The sequence below is a fragment of the Centroberyx affinis genome, unplaced genomic scaffold, assembly GCF_046629955.1.
Source record: "Centroberyx affinis isolate AG114_WGS23_722 - 3 ecotype Tasmania unplaced genomic scaffold, CSIRO-AGI_Caff_v1 ptg000224l_1, whole genome shotgun sequence".
NCBI lineage: Eukaryota > Metazoa > Chordata > Actinopteri > Beryciformes > Berycidae > Centroberyx > Centroberyx affinis.
Window position 1 is genome coordinate 299,921 of NW_027278911.1, and position 26,227 is coordinate 326,147.

A 26,227-nucleotide genomic window follows, 5' to 3' on the forward strand; every position below is an offset into this window, starting at 1 on the left:
GTGTTCATTTCAAACAGCATGAGTTTGATAGCATCGTTCGCTTACCTACAAAAAGTCTGCCTGACAGCCAAAGAACTACAAGTCGCGCAAAGATGGCGTCATCAGCAGCAGCAGACAACACTTCGAAAACTACAAATAACTTCGTGCCACCGTTTTGCTTCACCAAAGCTCACATCTGCTGTGCCATATGAAGAACGTTAAACAAGTCATGTCATTGGATTTTTAAAATGTATTTATCTATGTTTTGACTTCGAAAAACTACTTTGGCTGATTTAGGGAGGGAACAAAGTTACTATGGTTACCAAAGAGACGCTTTAGGTGCTAAAAAAGTCTATTGGGACACGTAGTCCAGAAATGCTTCATTGGTGCGACCGTTAGCCTGGAAAAATTATTCATACACTACATTACCCAGAGTACTCAGTCAGTCCATATCGCAGACCTCACTTGATACAGCTTTTGCGTTTTAGGATGGTTCTTTGTACTTACTTATGTACACATTTTCATACATTTTTTTTATGTAACCTACACAAGTTCAGGTATATAAGTCTGACATACTGCTGATGATGACATTCCCAGGGCACAACCCTCATCTCTTTAGCTGGAAGAGATTCACCAAATGTAAAACATCTGCAGAGAAGGTAAGTTTGGTTTCTGGATTAATGCGAAGCCAAGAGGCGAACAGCTCTATAATGATTGGTTTAGACCTTATCTTCACTATTAGAAGAACGAAAGAAGCTAGCCGATTCGAGATAATAGCCTGAGGTGCTCCTTCTTCGGTCATTTGACTTTAATATTGCTCACCCCAACACTGCCATTTATCAAAGAGGAAAACATAAAATATTCAATGTATGAACTGTATCATATTTCTTAAGTTTCCAGACCTTTCCTTGGAATATTAAATCCCCCAGAGCGATAAACCATAATTGTAAATGTGTCCTCTTGGATTTCTGAATAAAGGAAAGGTGCACATCAGTGTAGCTATGTATCAACTCATAGCTTATTTCAGTGTCTGGAAGGCTTAGCAATGGCATACAGATGGCCTTTCTCAGATACTCAGATGCCTGTGGCGTGAGACAGGGATAGTTGAATCACAGCGAGTAGGACACCGACTTTTTGACGTCTGGGAAATGATTCTGAAGTAATCTGCTGATTTAAGGCAATGGCTAAGCTTTGCTGTGGAATAATCCTCAGACATCAGGCATTGGCTCGGCCCTCAATTTGCACACTGTGCCTGCAGCTTACAGCGTCTGTGAACTTGCTTGGGCATTACAAGCAGGCAAAGGTGACAGACAGACCTGCTTTTTCACGGGCCCCACGGTGTCTCTGAGAAACTATCAGCTTAAGCTTGAAATCATTTTCTTTCAATAACAGATGCGTTTGAAGAATGGGGATATTGATCAGTGGATGAAGGTGAGAAGAACCCTTTGGCTCCCTTATGTCTGGGCGCAGGTGTGATTGTGTGTGCATTTACATGTCTGTCTGCCCATATCCACTCCATTCATGAAATTTCTTGTCCTCAGCGAGTGGAGATGGCTTCTGAGTTTGCTGTGTCGGAAGTTTTCTCCCACAAGAAAATTAGTTCAGGCATAAAGAGCCAAACAATGCCGTTGCAAAGCACTGACCAGTTACAAGATCATGATGACGCTTACAGTGAAGGTAGGTCAACCCATAGAAATAATAATAGAACTGTCTCTAGAGAAATGTTAGCTAGAGAATAGCCAGTTGAGCCTATGCAGCAGCAGACTGAACAACGGACTGCAGGTATTTGTGTTTTATGTCTTGCAGCTCAGGCTCTCCTGAGTGATTGGATGGGCAGTAAGTTGCGGCTGGAGCTGGAGATGGGGGAAGATGATGACCTGATTAGCTCCACCGAGAGGAGCAGTCCTGTTGTGTTGGCCGCTGCTCGGCCTACTGCCCTGGACTACAGTAACTTTGACGGTACTGAGCAAGGAAACTGTATTACCCACTGCACTAACCCGAGGCCGATCATTTTCAATCAAGGCTAGTTCAAATTCAATGTCATTGGCCAGAATGGGAATTGGGACTAATGGAGAATGTACAGAGATTGTAGTAAAATACTTGCAAGGCTGGGGAAGAAAACCTTTAAAAGGAATAGTTCACCCCAAAAATGTAAATGTAAATTAACTCGAACCAAATCAAATATAACATACACCTACTCATGTAGTAGTGCTGATGGACATACAACATAAATAGAGTTCAGCAAGTCACTGTCTCTGCCCAGTAATGTCTGACTAAACAGACCAATCCAAAACTGTCCTGAACTTTAAATACACCTCAATTGTGATCAAATATTTCAAAATCTATCTCTCTCTCTCTCTCACTTATTCATACAAAAATACATACTCAGACCTGTACAATCACCTGGCTGAGGAAGAGGAGAACTGTGCAGTCAACAGCTTCCTACAAGACCTGATGGAGCAAGAGGTGCTGGACTCTGGAATAGTGCAGGACCTGGCACTGGACACTGAAGAAAATAGGAAGAAAATGAGAGACCCCAGCATCACCATGGAGGCGCGACACCGACAGGTACGTCACCAGAATGACGCCAAAGAATTCTTGAAGTTGTGGAAGAGATGTGAATTGGGGGGGGGTCCAGTCGGGGGGGTCCTGCTCCAGTCGCTTCACTCAGTGCCACTCATAGTGAGTGGCACTGAGTGAAGCGACTGGAGCAGTGCGCCCCTGAGCTATGTTCTCAGTCACGCTGATTGCTGCTGATTGCCACTGAAGGTGCGTGAGAACAGGGCCCGGCGGGATGCTGAGAGGCAGAGGCGGCAGACGGAGAAGGAGGCTCGGCGGGGGGCCAAAGAGGAGGCGAAACGGAGGGAGCGAGAGGAGGAGATGAGGAGAAGGCAGGAGGCACGTAGGCAAGAGGAGATGGTGCAGCAGGAGATGGTGAGACTGCGTCGCCAGATGGAGGAGAGGAGAGGCCTGGAACAGCTGGTTAGACAGAGGTATGGTATCCACAGCAACCACTGACCCCCTGCTGCTGTGCAACATCTATCCCCCACGTCTGAGATTACCATCAATTACCTGTCTGATTGCATTACCTGTGGCATTGCCTGTTACATAAACAGCTTTTTAAAGTGGATTGAATGGGTTGATTGTAGCCTAATGACAACAGAAGTGAGCTTATGATGAGCAAGCTCCCCTACCCAAACAACTACTGTCCAAGTTCCCTTGAGAAAAACACTTCACCCAGCTTCTCAAGTGGAGCAGCTCACTGTCTCTTCCCCTGCATATACTGACCCAGGCCATTGCTCCAATTGTAAATGTGTCCTAAGCCAACCTTCATCATGAACTCCCTTGTTAATTAAGAGTGAAATCAAATTCAATAACGATTCAGTACAACAACAATACCATGTAATAAATAAAAGTTCAATGACTGTGCAGAATTCTCAGTCCTTACCGCAGCAACCCAGGTTTGAATCCGGCCCGCGGTCATTTGCTGCATGTCGTCCTCTCTCTCTCTCCCATACCTTCCTGTCTCTTTCTCACACTGTCTCTATCAATAAAGCATGAAATGCCTAAAAAAAGAAGAGAATATTGTGATTCATTTTTCTCCCCCACGATACGTATTGTCACATTTTTGTATTGCAATATATTGAATTTCAATATATCATCCCACAGGGAGAGGGAGAGGCTGGACAGGCAGAGGGCAGCCAGGAGCCTCCAGTCAGACCCTCCACTTCCCACAAAACAGCAACAGAGGGACACAGAGCGACTACACAAAGAACAGCAAATTCAGACCAGGGTTCACATGCACAACCTGAAGGTTGGTACTTATACCCTCTGTGTGTGTGTGTGTGTGTGTGTGTGTGTGTGTGTGTGTGTGTGTGTGTGTGTGTGTGTGTGTGTGTGTGTGTGTGTGTGTGTGTGTGTGTGTGGATACATGAATCCATGCTTCATTCCCATAATTGTCATTCATATGCATTTGAGTGAGTGTTTGCCATAGTTTGTGTGCCTGCATGCATGCATTTGTGTGTGTATGTTAGTGTCTGCAGAGGCACTTCTCTGGATGGTATTCAGTGCTGCTGGACCAAAGGCTGCGTATGGGTAAAGCTGCAGCCCTCTGTGACTGGAAGAGACAGCTGAGAGCATGGAGAGCATGGCGAGCGCTGGTGTGGGCGGAACAAAAGCAGCGAGAGATGGAGAGAACAGAGGAGGAGCTCCGAGCTGAAAACAGGCAAGGACTGAGGAGAACGTTTTGAGTTTCAGTGAGGTCACTGGACCTGTAAACCTGTGATGCTATAAATCCTAAACTACAATTTAGATTTGGCTTTTTAACACAAATGACCTATACTACAGGTGTCCTACCTATACAGAATGAAACTGACTGCCAATTGATACAGAATCTAGGAAAACACTCACTGATTGTCAGAGCATTTATACTGTTACACTGTGAAACTGTGAATAAATAATTTAGTAATGAGTGAGGGCTAAAAATAAAATATGATCCCAACTTTCACCTCCTCTAGACGATGCCAGCTGGCCATGGAGAGCGACCGAAGGCGATTGCTAAGGCGATGTCTAAATGATTGGCAGCTATGGTGCCGGATGGAAAAAGAACAACGAGAGCTTTTGGCTCAGCAGGGGGAAACTCGGCGCAAGATGGCTGCCCTAATCGATGCTGCATCCACAGGCAAACTCAAGGCCACAGAAACCACAGCTCATGAGGCACTAATGGCTCCACCTGAGGCATCTGACCAACCAGACACTGAGAAGCTGAGAGGCGCACTCACAGATCAAAATATCGACAGCAACAATGCACAGGTGCAAATGCAAATGTTAACACTGTTAATGCTACCCACTGGAAACGACCTGACAAATCATGTTGTTGACAGGGACCCAAAGGTTACAGAGTGACTCTAATCATGAATAAAACATCAGCCATACTGTGGGCAGGTAATGCCAAAGGCCTAATAAGCAAAGCAATAAATAAGTTTGGCATTGAACTAAATAAACAACTTATCTTTCCCAGTTTCAAGAAATGACCTGTACTTTTCTCAGTCCATCATCCGGGGAGAGAAACTTTCCCTGCTGAAATATTCACAACCCTGCTAGGTTTCACCAGAGAATGAGAGTGAGAGAAAGAGAAAGAAGGGATGGTATAAATATAGAGGAGGGGCGGGGTGGGGGGTGGGGGGGTGTAGAGCAGATGGAAACAATGTAAAAGAAATAACAGATAGAGGATAGTGGAGCAGAGCTCGAGGGACAGAGGAACGGGAGATGTAGAGACGGAGCAGTTCAAGGTGGAGGGGTCAGTGGAGGAGCTGTACTTATATCAGGAAGCCTGGAGCTGGGCCAAGTCTCAGCAGAGATTAAATTGACCTAAGATACATATGGGATCTCAATATGTATGTTTTCCTCCTTAAGCTGTTTGTAGACCTGGACCTAAGGCAGGTTTATCTTGTTTTCATGTAGGAAGATCACCACAGATCAGGCACTCTGGCCCCTGCCGCCACCGCAGCTCATCAGGAGAACACCCCAGTGGGTGCTGTGGCCCGGCCCACCCAGCCGTGGCAGGTGAGCCGACGCCATGCGGCACTGACTGCTGGTGAGCTCCGCCAGGCGCGGCAGAGAGGTGAGGAGGGCGGTGGCGGCGGTCCCTCCACCCGTTCTCGAAGCGCGGAGTTACTGGGCAGCCGGTTTGAGCGCAGGCACGCCGTCCAGCAACAGACCATCACACAGCAGAGGAGGCTTCTCCGGGAGCAGCAAGAGAAAATTGCACGGCTGCAGGAGGAGCAGAGCATGATGGGATTGAAACTGGAAGCGCAGAGAAACACACAGCTGACCCAACTGTCGATCCCTGCAGCTTCCAAGCCAATTGGCCTCACCTTTGACCCTAAAGAGCAGAGGTAGGCTCATCGTACCTCAGGAAACAGAGAGGCACCAGGCTCTCTGTGTGGGTGTATCTATATTGGTGTATCTATGTATATTGGTGTATCTATATTGGTGTATAGGCAGAAGTGATGGGAGTTGAAATTGGCTGACTATGCTTCCTTGCACACAGTCACTTTTATATTATTTGCAATCCACATTTAAATATTTTACTTTTATTAGAATTTTATAAATTATTGAGGAGTAGTGTCTCTGTCTCTCCAATTGTTGCCCGGATTCTTCTGTTCTTTCTTCTGTTCTTTTCTTCTGTTCTTTGGGGAATTCATGCCTTTATTTCCTCTTATGTACTTTACGTGACTGGCAAGGAATATCCCTTGTATATTTTTTATGAATTGTTGCCCGTTTGGGAGTATTTAGGTGTCCCGCAAGGTTAGGTGTCCTCCAAAATGGAAACTTTGCTTGGAGTGCAGTACTGTGGTTTTAGAAGGAACTAAGAATAATTATACGTGAAAGATTTTGTTGAGTTGGGGGAATTATCACCATTCAAGGATCAGTTTTATTAAAACAATATGCCAGTCCCCTTTAGGATTCCCTCTACTGCAGGCTAATTCAAGGTTTACTATCAGAATCATTATGGACTGTTTAATGCATATTAATCAAGCTTGAAAATGTACTTGGTGAATACTCTTAACAATTAAAAGTTTGCATTGTTATGCGAGGGAAATGTGAAGCGAGGGACAGATTTCTGATGGGGTTTGTTGGGAGAAAGTGTGTCTGAATGTAGATTTGCAGTCACAGTGAATATTTCATGACATGGCAATCTGGTCTTTGTACGTTAACAGTTCCAGTAAGATAACTTGTTAGAGGTTTAGATGGTTAGAACACAAAACAACAAATAAGTTATAGTAAAGGTTAGAAATTGTGTGGGAACATGGATAGAGTATGCAGAGTTGTTGTGGAGGATTATAGAGAGGAATTTGCCATTCCAGTAACTATATACTGTATATGTGTATGGTAACTTGATGTGATGGATGTGATGTAGCTTGGCATGAGACGCCTCTCTCCCTATGCAACCATTTCCACTGCAACCCCCTATGCAGTTCATTGTAAAGTAGATTGTCTCCATAACTGCAGTAATGTGTCCCACATCTGCTATTGGCTCTAAAACGCTCTACAGATGATGAACAATGTAATCACCAGCCTGCTTCTCTCTCTACCAGAGCAGAGGAGAGGGAAACATATGGTGAAACTAGTAGTTTCCTAATATTTGTATTTCTATATTCAGAGATAATACTCTTTCAAACTACACTGAATGGACAACATATTAGGGCCACTTTTCATACCCTGATGAGGTGAATCCAGGGAAAAGCCATTATCCCTTATTGATTGTCCTTATTAAATCTATACCAATTATAAAGGAGGAGATGTAGATAAAGAGAAGCTTTGGGACAATTGAGATGTGGATTGTGTTCATATTTTGTACATTCAGTGTAGTTCATATAGGTAAATATTTATGTGACTATGGATGAAATATGCCTTAAAAAATGTTTAAATACCTTTTAACATAATTGGTAACACCTCTGCCCAGTTGTGCAATCAGTAGTTTGAAAGTAGTCAGTCTATATACAATATTGAATTGTATTTTCATAATGTTTTTTTAACAGAAGATATTGAAATTCAGCATCACACACTGACTCAAGACCTATAGCTTGAAAATGTGCTTGTTGAATGTTGAGTTGAGTTATGCGAGGATCAGGGAGAGGTGAATCTGAGGACTGATTTCTGACAGAGTTGGCTGGGAGAAAGTTTGTCTGAATCTAGACCTACTGTATATTTCACATCCTCTCTTCCTGGTCTTTGTGTGATGTTTACTGTTCCAGGGTCACTGGAGAAACCGACAATCGTTGTTCGCCTCCCAAGAAAGCAGTCAAGCGCCAGCCTTGTCCCCATCCCACCGTCACGGGTCAGTCAGCAAATTCCTCCACTCTGCCACTGGAATTTAACACACAAACACACACAGACACACATACAGTACACAACAAGCACACACATCTACCTCCAAACAGATGGTCACAGAATGCCCTAGCTCTTTTGTCACTGTGTATAATGGAAAAAGAGAAATTTAATTTCATGGCCCTGAATCAGATGTATGGAGCAGTAACCTTTGCAGAAGAAATAAAAACCGGTCCTCAGTTCTCCTGACAGCAGCGCCCGTGTGTTTGCCTCAACTTCCAGCTACGTGGTCAGAATATGAAGGGACAAACATACTGTACACAAACATGCACATATCTACTCCTGAGATTATGTCGTACCTCAGAAGAATACCTTGTGCTCCTCTCTCTCCCTCTCTCTCTCTAAAGCCATGGAGGAGCGTGCTCGGCAGCGCGAAGAACGAAGGAGGGAAGTTGAGGAAGTCAAGAGAAAGAAGGAAGAGGAGAAGCTGGTGAGAGATTGGGGGGGTCATGCTATGGAGGATCCAGCTGGTGGAAAGTATCAAATTGCTTTCTGTGACTGCAGCAAGTTGTAATCGTCTGAGATGGCTCCTTTTTGTTTTTGCGGGGCGAGATTAGTTAGTGTGTGTGTGGGTGTGTGTTTATGTTGGGGAAGGTGTCATAGTCTGAAATAATGGGGGGAAAAAAAACAAAAATGTTTTCAGGCTCAGATGAAAGCCGCTGAGGAGGAGAGGCAGAGGGAGGAGGAGGAGGAGAAACGCAGAGCAGCGGAGAGGAGGAGGGAGGAGAAAAGGCAGGAGAGAGAGGTGAGAAATACTTCATATTTTATGAAAGAGACTGAAAGACATGAGTCAGAATACAAGAAACTGTCCTCTCCTGTGAGTTTTATAGAATGACTCACAGCAGGACAGCACTCTTGTGACAACTTCCAGAATGTTAAATAAATGTCACACACACCAACTATGTGTGTGTGTGTGTGTGTGTGTGTGTGTGTCCGTCCAGAGGGAAGAGGAAAAACAGAAGCAGCTGAAAAGGGAGCAGGAGCTGCGGACTCTGGCCCGGCAGCACTACCACAGAACCTTGTTACTACGGCGAGGCCTAGCACCATGGAAACGCCTCCTTCAGCTCACACAAACCAACATACAGGTAATCATCAGTCATGTCTATTTCAGTCAACGTCAGCCATGTTGATACACATATAACTATAACACACAAACTATTTCCAGCCAAATTCAGCCTGCCCTTGGTTCTCTAACTCTAAGACTCCAAGAACCTAGGAGACCTGTTTGACCATAGCTGTTTTTTTTCCATCTCGCAACTATTCTTGCAATATTGCAAACATTAGATATGTCTTAAATTTTACATTATACATTCTTTTATTTTATCTCACCTTGAATATTGCGGTGCCTCCAAACAGCTCCAATGTGTTCAAAATGCTGCAGCGAGGCACCAAGAGACGGGACCAAATCTCCTCCATCTCTCCACTGCTTGCCTGTCCGTTTCAGAATTGATTTAAACATTTTATTGATTATTTTTAAGGCTTTGCACGGCCTGGTGCCTAGCTATCTTTCTGAACTTTTGATCCCTAATGAGCCTGTGTGCAGCCTGAGCTCCTCAGGCAGGGACTTTCGACTGTTCCTGTGTCCTTCTGTCCTTCCTTCTCAAAACTTACTTCTATCATAACACCTTTCTATAATCTTTGGCTTCTATTCAGTTTTATCTGTGTTGCTGTCCATTTATTCTATTTGCCTTATCCCTATGGCTTTTTTTTTACCATTTTATCCCATTCTGTTTTATTAACCTTTGTCAATTGTTACTGTATTTCCCATGGTTATGAAGCACTTCGTAACTTCAATGTCTAACTAATCTAATGTAAACAAAGCTAATTTACAGTACTTGTTCCTGTTTTAACCACCTAAACCTCTAACTAGTGCAGTTATATGTAAGTAAAGCTATCCTGCTGGTAACAGAAGGGGGCTGAATTGTAGCATGTAACTTTGTAAGTTAAAATATTATTCATAAAGTACCACATACCACGCACTGCGTATCCACAGGCAGCCAACTCTCACACATACAATAGACTGATAGTTGTGAGCTCTGAGCAACTGTTGAGGTAAAAATACTCTCACATGACAGCAAAATGAGGCGGCCCAAGCCAAAGCCATAGCTAAACACATATACCCACCAGCCAGCACACACTCATATACATGGATGTACACACACAAAGCACAGACGTCACACTGAGCACCTGTCTGACCACCTGTGAAAATAGCACAGACAGCGAGTAGAGGAGGCAGGGGGGAAAATGTCCTGACAAATGTGAGAAACGGTGATAAAGTTCATATGAGATGTAGATTGACTGCTCAGTATTTCATTTTCATCATGCATTTCTTCAAAATGTCACTGCCTTAGTTTAGAGTCACAACAAACTCTGAATATCTTGTGTGTATGTGTTTCACCAACAGTGTAAAAAAGCTTTTTTTAGGCGATGTGAAACACAGTCTAAGACGGGCACTTCTTCATTTCATGCCATCCCATTGTTTGTACCTGGCGCTTGTGATTGAGTTTGGATGCATTCATCATCGTGCATTGGCGCTTTTCTTTTCTGTCCCCGCCAGCTGGCCGAGAGCCATCACAATCTCTTCCTCCTGAGGCGCTGCACACTAACCTGGCAGCAATCTGCAAGCGAGTCCCTGTCTCAGAAAGAAGCCTCGGCTGACCAACTGCACCAACACTTTCTGCTTCGGAGGAGCCTAGGCTGTTGGAAAAGAGTGTGTATTCGCACACAGTCGCACACACACATTTCACATTTATCAGAACTGCAGACTCAGTCCTCATCCTCTGCCATTGACTGAGAACACTTCTTTTCAGGCTACAAACTTTTTTTTAATCTCCTCCTCTACCTGCCCTTGGTTGTTTTCAGCTACCCTGACTTAAAAAAAACTGTATATCATTTGTAGCTCTCTTCTAGTGTATTGCCATTCCCTTATTCACTTATTTGTTAGTAACTTGCAATTATGTTTTTTCATGAATGTTGAGTTATTCTACTACTTATTGTAAGTCAATATGGATACAAGCAATACCTAAAATGTAAATGAAGAGTTTCATTCCAAAATGAGATCATCATCATTTGAAAACACTGACACCTTTTCTAACAAAATGATTGCTGGTATTAATGTTAAGTCCATTATGGGTAACTATTGAAGCTAGGAGTCATCTTAAGACCATTACTTACAAAACAGTTATGTTTTTATGGATAGAACCATCTATGATTTTGAAATATTGATTGATGAAATTTAGGAAACAACATTTTTCCAAAATGGATACATGTTTTGGAGTGAAACCCTTCAAATGTAATATCAAGGCCACAATTTCAAAATGTCATTATCTGCATCTGAGTGAGTGTTACCTGTTTCAGCTGAAGGACTGGCGGATGGTTCTGGAAGAACGAGCCGAGCGTTTCTATCGTAAACACACTCTGAGGAGAGTCCTACTGGCACTCCTGGACCATGTGACCCAGGAAAGACTGGTGGAGTGGGACCGCCAGGAACTGGCTCAGGAACACAATGACAGGTCAGCTACCTGTGGCTTTCCCATATGGACACTGTGTGGGTGCTGCTCTGTGTTCCCCCAAATAACAGTGTCTGCAAGTTTCATCAAATTAAATTTCACACCTTGTAAGACCTTTTTTTAGTGCCAGTTACAATGCTATATCAGGCCATTTTCGTAACAGCGCACCAAGAAACCAAATTTGTAAGTCCTTTAAACTGAATTTAACACTTAAAATGCTATATTTAACTGTACTCAAGATCTCTCAAGGCCTTTCTGTGCACATGCTAGTAAAGATAATATGATTTAAGACATTTTATGACTTATTCACAACCTGCAGACACCCAGAATAAGCTTGAATTGCCAATTCAAATTCAGCCCCCTTCCGTTAACAGGGTAGCTTTACTCACGTATAACCAAACTAGTTAGAGGTTTATGTGGTTAAAACATCAACAAGTACTGTAGATTATGTTAAAGGTATAATGATGGATTTTGTCCTTGCATTAATGCATGCACAGTATATGCAAATGGTAAATTGATGTATTCAGGCATAAAACTGAATGTATGCTACCCTTTTCCACTGCAACCGCCTGTGCAGTGGAGTGTAAGTTACACTGTGTCCATAGATCCAGTTAAGTGCCACATATCGGCTGTTTGCTTTAAAATGCCCTTCAGATTAAGAGTAATAAAATCACTTGGGGTAGCATTCTTCTCTTTCACTCTGCTGCCCTGCTGGAAACTTCAATATGGTAAAACTAGTTGGCATGGCACTGTCTCTTTCGACTGACTGGTCGCTAGAGGTCGGCAAAAAATGTGTTTTTTTATTTTCCTGGAATAATATCCTTTCCAACCACCTCATATAGTCAAATCATTTTGTGACTACAGTTGAAATATGCTTTATAAAAAAAATTACATTTGTAAGTTTTCATTCCTATCTGCATTCAAATGGTATCACGTGTTTGTTTTCTTGAAAACATATTTTAAGGGGGCGCCCGGTGGCTCACCAAGTAGAGCGCGTACCATGTAAAGGCTCAGTCCTTCCCGCAGTGACTATAATATTCTCGCTCTTTATTATTTTTTTTCTTCTTAATCCGTACGTTTTTTGGCACCTATCTACGCCTTCATACTTTAAGCTACAAACTCCATTCAAACTTTAAAATGTTCAGCTTGTTTAGGACATGCCGGCTTGTATTCAACTTTGATATCTATTATATTTTTTAAACTATTCTACTTTTTTCCACTTTTTTTTACAATGGGAGTCAATGGACGGAATGTTCAAACCATACCCTGTTTGAACTCGAACTACTCTTTCATACTTTAAGCTAGAAACTCCATTCAAACTTTAAACGGGTCACCACTTTTAGTACTTTATCACTTTATCAGCTTTTTGATACCTTTTGTACTTTTTGAGTAATCACAGTTTAAGTTTTATACTTTTTTCAACATTTATAATGGGACCCTATGGAGCCAGCCTAGAGTGCGTGATGTCATAACACACTCTAGCAGACTTTACAAGCTGTACTTTTTACTAAATTCACACATTTTAAAACTGTGACAGTTCACACAACTTTAACACTACGTACATATATTATATCAAACCCTTCAGCTACTTCTGCTCTCACTCACAATGTCAGTATATAAGCAATACGATGTACAGTTTTTACGATATTAACGTTTGTACTGTTTTCACAGTAGTTTCTGCTGCACTGCTGCTCTCTTACACATCTACAGCTCTTCTGCTTATTTCACTCTTCTCCATTTCAACATGTCTTTTACATATTTTCATACCTTTGTACTCTTTAGTATTATTAGATTGTAGTACATTTCTAACTATTACTATCTAATTATTACTTGTCACTGCCTTCCTACTCTTCATACTACTAGTACCCTCCAGCTTTTCACATAAGCCTACTGACTAACGATACCTTTTTACTTAGTACTATTACATTTTAGTGCATTTTAGCACATTTTAGAACATTTCCACTCTATTTCACACTAGTTTCTGCTGCACTGCTGCTTTCTTACACATGCAGCTCTTCTGCTTAATTCACTCTTCTTCATTTCAACACGTCTTTTAAATATTTTCATACCTTTTTAGTTCTTAGTACTGTTACATTTTAGTACATTTCTAACATTATTACTTGTCACTTTCGTATTTTCTGTTTTTTCTACTGAATATATACCCACTCTTCATATTTCATACTTGTTGTACCTTCCAGCTTTTCACATAAGCCTTCCTACTCTTCCTACCAACTGCATATTTTTTATACGTATCTTAGTATTGTTACATTTTAGTACATTTCCACTCCATTTCACAGTAGTTTCTGCTGCACTGCTGCTCTCTTACACATGCAGCTATTGTACTTATTTCACTCTTCTTCATTTCAACATGTCTTTTACATATTTTCATACCTTTGTACTTTTTAGTATTATTAGATTGTAGTACATTTCTAACTATTACTATCTAATTATTACTTGTCACTGCCTTCCTACTCTTCATACTACTAGTACCCTCCAGCTTTTCACATAAGCCTACCGACTAACGAAAAAACAAACATAAAACAAATTTAAATTTAAAACAATTTATTTTCTAAAACAAAATTAATCTAATTTTCAATCAGTTGTTCAATGTTGTTCAATTCAGGTTGTTTGTGATACAGGACATTCACTATCGAAACCACATATGTCATCAATCACCAAGCATGCCAGTCATATCCCAAACTCATCCCAAACTGGACTCTGCCTTGTGTTTGATACCTCAAGTACACTAGTCATAATGTAATTAGAGATATCTTAAATTAGCATTTTGACTAGTCATAATGTAAAAAAAGATATCTTAAATTAGCATTTTCACTAGTAATAATGTAATTAGAGATATCTGTAATGAGAACTAGTGGAATTACCACTGCTAGGCCTATACTGCTGCAGCAGCTGTAGTAGTAGCAGCAGCAGCAGCAGCAGTGTTGTTGCTTGCCACTACTGACTAAAACCACGCGGCTTAAAAGTACTGCTGCAGCAGCAGCAGCAGCAGCGGTACCCACCGCATTCCCTGGAGCCCCTGGTAAAGCTCTTGCTGTGGACTTTGACAAGGGCTTACAACTCTATAAGATCAGATAAGATGGCATTAAATGAAGTGCCACCGCTAACCGCCAGACCACATTTGCGTCTCTTTGTACCAACTACCAGCTCTTTAACGAACCGCGTGCGCTAGCCGCCACCCACCCAGTCCAAACTATCAAACTTAACTAGAAACATTTTTTTTTTTTTCTAGTTAATTTTGATAGTTTGGACTGGGTAGTTTGGATAGTTTGGACTTTTTTCTAGTTAATTTTGATAGTTTGGACTGGGTGGCGGGTTTGCATCTCTTTGTACCAACCAGCAGCTCTTTAACGAACGGCTGGCAAGGCTAGCTTCAGCGGGAGGCGAACCGCGTCTGTTCGTACCAACCACCACCTCTTCAACGAACCGCCATCACAAACCACCAGACCGCACCTTTGGAGCGGCTGGCAGGTTGGCTTCAGCGGGACGCGGACGGCGCCTCTTCGTACCAACCACCTGCTCTTCAACGAACCGCGTTTGCTAGCCGCCACGCCACCCGATCCAAACTATCAAAATTAACTAGAATTTGTGTGTTTTTTTCTAGTTAATTTTGATAGTTTGGACTGGGTGGCGGGTTTGCGTCTCTTTGTACCAACTACCAGCTCTTTAACGAACCGCGTGCCCTAGCCGCCACCCACCTGGTCCAAACTATCAGAATTAACTAGAAACATTTTTTTTTTCTCTAGTTAATTTTGATAGTTTGGACTGGGTAGTTTGGATAGTTTGGACTTTTTTCTAGTTAATTTTGATAGTTTGGACTGGGTGGCGGGTTTGCATCTCTTTGTACCAACCACCAGCTCTTTAACGAACGGCTGGCAAGGCTAGCTTCAGCGGGAGGCGAACCGCGTCTGTTCGTACCAACCACCACCTCTTCAACGAACCGCCATCACTAACCACCAGACCGCACCTTTGGAGCGGCTGGCAGGTTGGCTTCAGCGGGACACGGACGGCGCCTCTTCGTACCAACCACCTGCTCTTCAACGAACCGCGTTCACTAGCCGCCACGCCACCTGGTCCAAACTATACTATATAGATACTATATACAAACTATACTAGCTCGAAAAAAAAAAAATACAAATAAAGAGAAAGTCTCCAAATACGCCCATAAAGCGTCCAATAGCTACTGGTCTGAAATTAGGACCATGTAAAAAGGTTCCCAAAGAGAGCCTCTTGCCACGGTCCAAGCATCAGCTTTACCAGCGCCCAGGGGAGGATACCTTACCGAGGTAAGGTATGAAGCTTAAGACCTCGAGCGCGGCCTTTTATCCCCTGGGCTGCTGCGACCAAACACCAGAATTCTGATTGTGATGTCAACAGTGCAGCTGAGACAGGCTCTGATTGGTAGAGCACAGTCCAGCTCCAATGATCTCATAATCGGTCAGAATGGAAGCATGCCGAAGCGAAGCCGTCTTCTGATTGGTTCCGACTGAATGCCCAAAATGAGTTTGGATTATTGTGTGATTGCTGAGTCAGCAATCACAGGTATAATCTTCTCTTTTTTGGCACCTATCTTCTCCTTCATACTTTAAGCTAGAAACTCCATTCAAACTTCTAAATGTTCAGCTTGTTTAGGACATGTGGGCTGGTATTCAACTTTTTGATATCTATTCTACTTTTTAAGATATTCTACTTCTTTCCACTTTTTTTTTTTATAATGGAAGTCAATGGATGGAATGTTCAAAGTCAGCACTTTTTGAACTCTAACTACTCGTTCATACTTTCAGCTAGAAACTTCATTCAAACGTTAAACTGTTCAGCTTGTTGAGGACATTATTACATGTATTCAACTTTTTTATATCTTTTATACTTTTTGAACTATTCACCTTTTTAGTACCTGTTTTTACAATGCAAGTCTATGGGAGGACTGTTCAAACCATGCCCTCTTTGAACTCTAACTACTCTTTCATACTTTAAGCTAAACACTCAATTCAAACTTTAAACGGGTCACCACTTTTAGTACTTTACTACTCTTCTTCAGCTTTTTGATACCTTTTGTACTTTTTGAGAAATCGCAGTTTAAGTTTTATACTTTTTTCAACATTTATAATGGGATCCTATGGAGCCAGCCTAGAGTGCGTGATGTCATAACACACTCTAGCAGACTGTACAGGCTGTACTTTTTACAAAATTCACACATTTTAAAACTGTGACAGTTCGCACAACTTTAACACTACATACACATATTATACATCAAATCCTTCAGCTACTTCTGCACTCACTCACAATGTCAATATATAAGTGATGCGATGTATAGTTTTTGAGATATTAACGTTTGTTCGACACTAGTGTTCCACTCTATTTCACAGTAGTTTCTGCTGCACTGCTCTCTTACACATGCAGCTCTTCTGCTTAATTCAACATGTCTTTTACATATTTTCATACCTTTTAACTTCTTAGTATAATTAGATTTTAGTACATTTTTAACATTAGTACTTGTCACTTTCTTACTTTGTTTTTTTCTACTGAATATATACCTACTCTTCATACTCCTTGTACTCCACCCTTCACCTCTACCCTTCAGAAAATAGCCTTCCTACTTCATACCTTTCATACTCCTTCCACGTTTTACACATAAGCCTTCCTACATATTTTCTTACTTTTGTACTTGTTACTATTATGAAATTTTAGTACATTTCTAACAGTATTACTTATCAATTGACACTCATTACAGCTCCTTCACAGAAGTGTTTTAAACTGCCACATTTCTCACAGTTTTAACATTACATACACATATTATACTTTACTTCAGCCGTTTCAGTTTGAACAGACGATCCACAGTCATGTTCAAAAACATGCACATGCACACACACACACACACACACACACACACAGCTGCTGGTGCGTATATAGTACCAGTATGTGTACCAGTATGTGCAAGTACCAGTACTTGTATACTCTGCCACACACACTACACACCAGTACACACACACACACAGTTACTGGTACCAGTATGTGCGAGTGCCAGTGCTTGTATAGTCTGCCACATGCATTACACATCAGTACACATCCACCCGCATACACACACACAAATACACAACACACACAGCCACTGGTACATATATAGGACCAGTATCAGCACCAGTATGTAGATGCAGTCAGTTGATGTTACCTATCCCTGTTTTACCAAGAGAGTGAGACAGCAACTGAAGAACAGGGAGAGAGTGAAGCAGACGAGTCAACAAGTGGAGACAGACATAAATATGTGACATAAATACAGCCATAGGATAAGAAAGAGGGAAAGAGGAGAGTGATAGACCAGTCACAGACAGCCAACAGAAAGGGTAAGCTGTGCCCACACTAAACTGCACCAGACAAGCCACAGTTTGCACTCTCAGCAATCACATGCATTTTCTCCAGAAAATGCAACTTTCTAGTTGTCAGATATGATTTTGTCCAGAACTCTATGACTATATGTATTGTAGTTAGAGAGATAACATCGAAACTATGATCAAAACAGACATTCTTCTACATTCTCTAACTTCTTGTAAATGAAATAATGGTGAAGTTTAATAATTCATCAATTTGCTGGGGACCCATGGTGGTCCCCGGACCCCATGTTGAGAACGACTGGCCTAACTTCATGATTTCAGTAGCACCTCCCCAAAATATGAACGTTTATCAACTTCAGCTTCTCAGGAGAGATCCATGCCATGACAACCAGTGAATTTCCACCTGCTGCCTAAATGCCATTTTGAATGAGTTGAATGAGTCGCTAATAACACGTGAAAACTCATGATGCCTCCTTAACCCAGACATTCCTAAATTCAGTTTCTTATTGCTCACTGGCTTCATCTCCATCTCTCTCTCTCTGTGTTTCAGACGGGTGTTGCAGGGATGTTTCCTGGCCTGGCGGCAGTTTCCAGCTCTGCTGCGCAAGGAGAGAGAGAAGGAGGTGAGGCGGGAGCAGCTGAGACGGAAAGTGGCCGAGGTTCTGCCTGACTTCCGCTCCTCTCCACTGGGATGCCCCTGGGAAAAACCCTCACTGTAGGAGACAACACTCATACACATACACCGATCTCATAATATAAATGCGGAGAGGACACTCACACCTATACAAGCAGAAAATGAATACACATGCACATATTCAAGTGTCTCTTTCACACTCACTCAGACACACACACAAACACATAAAATTGAACCCATACTTTTGTTGGTATATATAAATAATAAAATCTTACAGATAACTAAAGCAGCTGGCAAATATTGAAAAGCAGACTTTCATTCCACCAGCTGACTTTATTATGTATTGATTTATTCATTTTTCTGATTCTTTTTTCATATTTTCAAAGGCTGTTTGATTCAGGAGCCAGTTTGAACCAGCCTAAAAGAGTAAAAGCAGTTATTCATATCACGACTCTCAAATCATTCATTATGTTTAATACATCTGTGAAACACTAATTAGCCTGATTGTCTGACTTGTGCTGCGATGTTTCATTTATCCGTTTGATAAATATCTATGACCCATTTCACAAAGCTGCACATTAAAGCCAAAGTAAGGTTCCTTCCTTTGTGAGCGCTGTTGATAAGTGTTTGTGAAGGAAGGAAGTGGCGTAGTTCAACTGGAGGACCCAGGTTCAAGCCTCTGTGTCGGCAAGCATCCACCCTTCTGAAGTGTCCTTGAGCAAGACACGGCAAGGATCAATACAGTATCACATTGTTATTGTTAGCATTATTATTAGTTCACTCTTTCTTGCATTTTTCTTGTTTGCTGTGACACCCAGCAAGGCACTAGACTGGAAAAAGGGGACAATATTCACGCAGAGTGTGAGAGAAGAGAGCCACTGTGAAGGAAAGACTGACATTGATAGAGTGAGAGAGATGGATGAAAATTGGAATGAGGCAGTAATGGAGGGAGAGATAAGGTCAATGAGTGAGTGGATGCAGCTGCACGGAGATGTCGGTTGCCAGTCAGTGACATTAATGGCGGTGGAAGGAGTCTTATTAGGGTTGGTGGTTGTTATTGCTCAGAGTCAGTGTCAGGTCAACTCAGGTGGCAGCTCCATAACTGCAGTAACCCAGTATCACCTTGACGAAGGCTTGCTGATAACATTCCTGGTAGATTCCAGCTTCGCTCCCCAGCGGGACCCCGGCCGGCGAAGTGAGACCGGAGTAAAAGAAGCCATGCTGCCATCCAGTGGCCACGGACACAACAGCAGCCATAAGCCCAAAACACACTGCTCAGTCAGACTGCGTAAAGGTCTCACACCAAGTCTGTAGGGCTGGCAGAGGGCAGATTCAGATTGTCTCCCATGGTCATGAACGCCGCCCAGTTGCCATGGAAACCCTGAGAGTAGACGCCGGTGTCCACGACAAGGCCCCAGTAGGCGCTGCGGGCGGTTTTGTCTCGCAGAGCGCTGCGTGCCTCACGCTCCGTCACGTTGTAGCTGACGTTGATGACCTGCAGGATCAGCAGGTGGAGCAGACCGCCGGTCACTATACTGCTGTACCACGCACAGGTGAAGCACAGCGCCGTGCTGGAACACACACACACACACACACACACACACACACACACACACACACACACACACACACACACACAGAGAAAACATGATACATCCTGCTGCGGAATATAGAACATAATACAGACGACAGGTACAAGTGTTTACAAGGTTATTACTGTCAATGCTAAAAAAACAAAAAATCATCAAAAAGGCTCTGATTTAGTGTTTTCACCAAAACCAGAAAGAGTTGGTTAAGGAGAACTGTGTAGAAATCAATAAGACGCACATACGATATTGACAAATCTAACAAAAAAAACATCTATCAGTGTAGTTTTTATGTACAATGAGTGCATAATACTGAATACGTCAAACACATGTGCACAGCCCTAAATGTCAAATTCTAAACCTTCAAATCAAAATAATAACCCTGGTGTTCATAGACATACATGCCGAGAACTTGATTTTAACCACTAACCCTTTATAGTGTCCCATCTTACGGAATGAGGCACTATAAAACAGTGCTTCAATGATTTCATCCTGAATTGTTTAACTTACCCTCTTTTATTTAAGGCATGCACACATATAAAATTCTCTGCGTGATCAGATTTTAAGCGTACTTCTCAAGGAGCACATTCCAGTACCAGCTCACAACTAACATGACCATTATTTTTGCCTTTCTACACATTTCAGTCATTATAACCTTACCGTAGAGTGGTCTGTTCAATTACAGTCTGAAGTTGAGATGAATGAGGTTTCACTGGAGGCCTATTTTCAGAGTGTGACGCCCACAGCAGTGCTAGCAGGTTTGTCAAATTGGCAGAGAGGCGCCAGAGCAGCCAATTTAAAACTACTTCAGATCCACTCTCCCACTGCTCGATGCAAAAAGACTCTTTCTCCAGCAGCTCAATAGGCTCCACTCTGAGAAACTGGGTCAGCTCTATAGTGAAGGAAGCCTTCTGTCCGATATGCAAGAACCTTAGAGAAACCTCAATTAGCCTACATTTTATGCTTAATTTTGAAGAAAATATCAAAGCGTGCTGCAGTGCTTCAATTAAATTAATAATTAAGAGAAGGTAATTCGACTCTCTGCTGGCTATCTACCCTGGCCTATTTCCACGGGCTTCATTTGAACTGTGAATGTGCACCAAGTCGTCTGTTTTATGCATGTACTTGTTGTGTACTGAGCATTAATTATTGAGAAAGTTGTGTACTTGAGCAGATGTGTAAGTTTGTATTGTGTGTACACTGAGTTAGGTAGTAATGGAACACTTGTAATGGCATTATGTATTCTAAATATAAAACATGTAACATGTATAATTGTTTATTTAGTTACCTAAAAAATAATGTATTCTGATTACAGATACTTGTTTAAAATTGGAGCACTTTCTTCTGGGATTACTTCTAGGGTGAAAGTGAGAAACTACGTCTTTAGAAAATGTGGTGCAAAACAAAATTTGTGTTTGTATGCAAACCTGAAATAAATTTATGAATAAAAATAAACGTTGTAATTTTTACTTTTTCTTATCTATACCTTTATACCTCAAATATGGCAAAGTAATCTGAAAGTAACTGAAAGTAATGAGAATACATGTGAGTTTGGTGAGTTTGAGTAATCCCTTGGGTTATGCTACTGATTACTATTTTGATGGGGTAACTAATGGAATAAATTTTTAAAGCAACCTACTCAACCCTGTGTGTATATTTACTATGCGTACAGTGTACAGAGTGTGTGTGTGTGTGTATATGAACATGTGGCTGTGCTCTCAGTACCTGTACTGGTTGTAGACCCCGGGGCAGTAGAGCAGGGCGGTGAGGAGGTTTTGTTGGGGGCACACACTCTGCAGCACCAGGCTGATCCCATACAGGGAGGTCAACAGGAAGAGGAGGAGTGTCAGCAGGAAGCTGCGGTGATTGGCCTGCCCCACACAGCTGTTTATCCTGCCCCGACAGCCACGGAGAGGACACACACACATGTATTCACACAGGCAGACAAAACATCGTACTGAGACCCCAGGGCTACGCCACACACACACATGCAGGTGCGGTCACACATTGGTGCACACACACACAATTGTAGAAGTGGAGGACGGCAAGGAAATGTTTACTTCCAACTGTAACTATAATTATGTGAATGTGGAATGTACTGGGACTCAATGTTGACACCACATACAAATATGGTCCAGTCAACACACAACAGGTGTAAACAAGACAGTGTATTTAAAAGCCCATAGTTTAGGAATTTTAAAGGGTGTTTTATATTTATTGAATAGACTTTGAGTGTAGAAAAGACAAAGCGAATGATTGAGGACACTGAGAGAAACACATTATGCTTTAATGGAACCCACCAGACACAGTGGTGGTCGAGCCGCAGCACGCAGACGTCACAGATCCGACAGTGTCCCGCCCTGGGGGGCCGCACCACCCTGCACACCGGACACCAGTTCAAACGCCCGCTCTGCACCTCCTCCTCCCCCGCCTGCTGCGACGAAGCCGCCCGGTTGGCTACCGTCGTCACCTCTCGCCTCGTCCCGTTGACGGCAGGATCTCGGTCGACCAAAGTGCTGTAATAAGTCACTGTACTGTGGACGTCTGCTTGCTTCGGCCGCACAACCCCAGGGTCTTTCTTGGTGTGGGCGAGGGCCGCCATGGTGAGGACGAACCCTACGGTCACCGCCCCCATCTGGGCCGGTCCGACGTCCCCGCGGGGAAACACCTCGGTGATGAACAGGTAGTACATGTAGGTCAGGGAGAAGAGGGCCAGGCTGAGGAAGAAGAGCGTGCGTCCCTTCTTGCGGTGGGTGAAGTAGTAGTACCACAGCACGAGGCCCGGCAGAGCTGTCAGAACCGCCACGCCAAGCAGGAAGTGGAGAGCGGCCAGGTGCAGCAGGACAGGAAGGAGAATAAGAGGTGGGATCACAGACAGATCCAGTTTTCGGGCTCCTCCCCACAGCCAGGGAACACGGATCCGGTCCATCACGACTGCAGACAGCCGTGACAGGGAGTCCGGTGACTGGGGCTCCCGCTTCATCCATCTAGAGGAGGAGAGAAAATATTAAGGTATATAAGGTAAAATATTATTACATCAGGTTATCAACAATTCCCTCATTACCTGCCAGTGACTGCTGCATAGACAAACCTACACCCCCTTAGCTTCTTTTAAGCTGAGGCCTTGAGGGACAACTTGTGGATGTTGTGAAACATTACCCTCGTCACTGTGGTGCTATCTGTTACAATGCTGAGTTCATAGTTGGTGTGGAGTGCTTTTAAAAAAAAAGGGTGAGTCGAAAAACTCTTCACTACTCCTGTTCTGTCTTCCCTCACTTCCACTCGTTTCCTAGGACGTAAGTTGGAGGAAACAAGGAGAGGAAAGGAGAAGAGTGGATAAACAAATGAGGAGAGGTGAGCAGAATTGGGACAGAACGCTTCCTATTACCGTCACCGAAGCTGACAGCAATTACTGCTAAAGTGGCCCGATCACACTCAATTAATGCTACAGCCAGTAGCAGGGCTTGTTCATGACCGACCTGTTTAAAGTGCCACAGGCCTGGCTGGTTTCGTTCTGACATGGAATATCAAATAGACATTATACAAGACATCTATCGTGTCATGTACAACTTCTTATATTTACATAATAAAAGGCTACAAGGCAACTTTCGTGTCTGCAAACAGTTTTACACATGAATATTTAAAGGATTGTAGAGTTTACCTTTCAACCAACCAGCCAAGTTAAAGCTGAAGGATAGGTTTCGCAGCTTCTGTATTCTTCCTGGCCGCTTCATCTTCATACATAGGTTAGCCTATAGTAGTCCTAAACTTGGTGCGCAGCCAGTAATCAATTGGATTCCTGAATGTCTACTTTCTGCTAATCTCATCGTCTCTTTAAGTTGATTTGGTGTCCACAACGTCACGGTCATTTCAAGTAGGGGAGGAAAGGAGGAGGCACTTTTGGACAAACAGGACTCATCCAAAACATACTGAATAGTAGCTGTCAATATAATGTCTCTCACCTGTCACAGGCCTCATCCAGGTCCTCGCAATCACAGCAGCAGGCTGCTACATGGCTCCGCTCTCCAAGCCTGTTCACGTACTCGCAACAGCACAAGGTCTCCTCCTCCTTCTCCAGCACCTTCTTGGCTCGCTTCTTCATGACGGACAGCCTTGCAGCCAATCACATGATAAAAGAGTCTGTTACTACCATTATCAAGGGGTGCGCTTGTGTGAGCGTTTGTGTTATATTTGGATAGATGAGACAGAGTGAGTCAAGAGGCAAATGAGATGAGACAGGAGACGGGAACAGAGACACGGACCAAGAGACAGACTCCACTACATGAAAATATCTTTAAAAGCACACTTTTGAAGATAGAGTTGAAATTATCATTGCAGTTGATCAACCATTTGCATGTGTTTAGATGGTGGAATGGTTCCAAATAGAGTTCATGTTCCACAACACCATAACACAAGCCCTGCTCATTTGACCCTACCTAGATTTTCTAGGAAGGTCAACCTAATGCTCTCGCATCTGTCACACATCTGTTATGCTTAATGATTTACATGAAGTATGACAGTCCCATCATTGCAACCCGCTGGCTTATTTACACAGATGGAACCTGGTGGTGGTGAGGCAGTACTAGGCGTTCTAACAATCACAGATCTTCAGTAACCCTAAATCACAGAAAGCAAGGCTGATGACTCCCCAGAGAAACACTAAGTGGGATTACTCAGTCAAACCCCTCTCCAATGGGAACTGGCTCTCTAGCTGTATGGCAGGGAACCTGAATGAGCCTCTGATTAGCTATAAATCAAAGCTTGGTGTATTATTATTCTACCAGTCCAACTAATACTGGTCAAAAAGCATCAAATACCACATCTGCTCCCTAACAAAAAAACACTATTTCTACTATTTTACACACTACTTCTATAAGGATTCATAGTGTATCCGGGGGACTCAGCAGTGGGTTTATAGTGACCACATCATACTTTATGGTATTTTATCTCCTTTGGTAATACTATATACTGTGGTATATCTTTTTACCTGTAGTAGCTGCAAGATATTTAAAAGGTTTTGCTGTGATATTTGTCTTGTATCCTTCTGAAGTGTATCATAGGATTACTATATAGTTCATTAGCAATGCCTTAGTTAAAGACTTTAGATGACAATAAACACCACTTCCTGTAATAATATAATCGATGATGATAATATCTCATCCGAAAGGCAAAATACTAAGGTACCAAAGTATTGATAGGGGAGAGAGCTTGATGACAGTTAGTCTAATTTGCCCAAACCTCTTTCAGGATGAATGAATGAATGAATGAATGCACAATTTTGACAGCTGATATAGAGTTTTGTTAATGGGCAACAGGATACTTTGACATTAACCAGGCATTGAATCAATTTAGACACCAATTGTGGAAAATTTCCTTGAGTAAATTATCTTATCATAACCAGGGATGTAGTGGAGGGTAAACCCCCTATTACCTGAGTTTACCCACATTTTTATTTGCAGAAAAGACTTTTCCCACCTAGGCTTACAGTATATAAATCTTTATGACCTAAATTCATAGTCAGACCAAGTGCCTATTGGTTGTTCGCGTTATGATAATCACCGACTGGAGGTCATACTGTAGTTTATCCAGCTTTTCAGTTTACCATTTCAGCACTGATCATAACTACCACAGCAAGCCATCGACCGACCGGGGTGGCACGCTGCGTCAAACACGACTACAATGTTGCTCTAGTGACACAAAGAGAGAAAATACAATGTAACATACCTGAACACGGACCTGCTACATGTTGAAACCTTCCGGTTTAAATCGACCGAATGGATTTTTTCCCTGCAGGCTTCACGGCTGAAGTCTCTGTGCTGGTATCCAGTGTCGTGTCCGGGGTTATCTGAGCTGCATGAGGCGCTCTGTCTGTCTGTGCCATGGAAGTCACCAGAACAGCAGCTTATCGTAAACCGTCCGGGCAGAGTTATCTGTGGGTGTAAGTGTCCGGACCGAGAAGGAGCTCCATGTCGGAATGGAGGTTTTGTTTGGCTGGCGAGACGTCTGGTTACTCTGTTTACCCCCGGACCGTGCAGACAGTTTCCCTCTCACACTCCTGACGTCAGATGAGATGACTTCCCCGCCCAAGAACACTCACTTCCTCCCACACCTACAGCAGACCAGTAATTTACACTGGACTGACCTATAATTTAATATAAGACTGACTGGGAGGAATTTCTTATTCTGTATTTCTTACGAAAAATAAATAATAAAAATAATCCTATAATACATGTTAGAATAGGCCAACTATACAAATATCACAACAAAACTTTAAGTCCC

At 42.7% G+C, this 26,227-nt stretch overlaps 2 protein-coding genes across 2 annotated transcripts; one reads left to right on the forward strand and one right to left on the reverse strand.

Moving 5' to 3' along the window:
• The first annotated feature begins 560 nt into the window (after positions 1-560).
• LOC139663402 (coiled-coil domain-containing protein 191-like) lies at positions 561-18,451 on the forward strand. The gene is made up of 17 exons (XM_071542059.1): positions 561-638; positions 1,384-1,410; positions 1,521-1,656; positions 1,786-1,938; positions 2,369-2,547; positions 2,749-2,972; positions 3,649-3,793; positions 4,014-4,204; positions 4,497-4,752; positions 5,443-5,876; positions 7,740-7,822; positions 8,220-8,302; positions 8,516-8,617; positions 8,814-8,957; positions 10,430-10,582; positions 11,230-11,384; positions 18,279-18,451. The coding sequence occupies exons 1-17, from the start codon at positions 561-563 to the stop codon at positions 18,445-18,447; spliced, it is 2,712 nt and encodes a 903-aa protein (XP_071398160.1). The 3' UTR covers positions 18,448-18,451.
• A 1,152-nt stretch (positions 18,452-19,603) lies between these two features.
• Positions 19,604-25,993, reverse strand: LOC139663383 (palmitoyltransferase ZDHHC23-B-like). Its single transcript, XM_071542035.1, has 5 exons — positions 25,673-25,993; positions 23,911-24,060; positions 22,249-22,935; positions 21,674-21,841; positions 19,604-19,933 (listed from the first exon to the last, which is right to left on the reverse strand). The coding sequence occupies exons 2-5, from the start codon at positions 24,048-24,050 to the stop codon at positions 19,660-19,662; spliced, it is 1,269 nt and encodes a 422-aa protein (XP_071398136.1). The 5' UTR covers positions 24,051-24,060; positions 25,673-25,993; the 3' UTR covers positions 19,604-19,659.
• Positions 25,994-26,227: the final 234 nt, after the last annotated feature.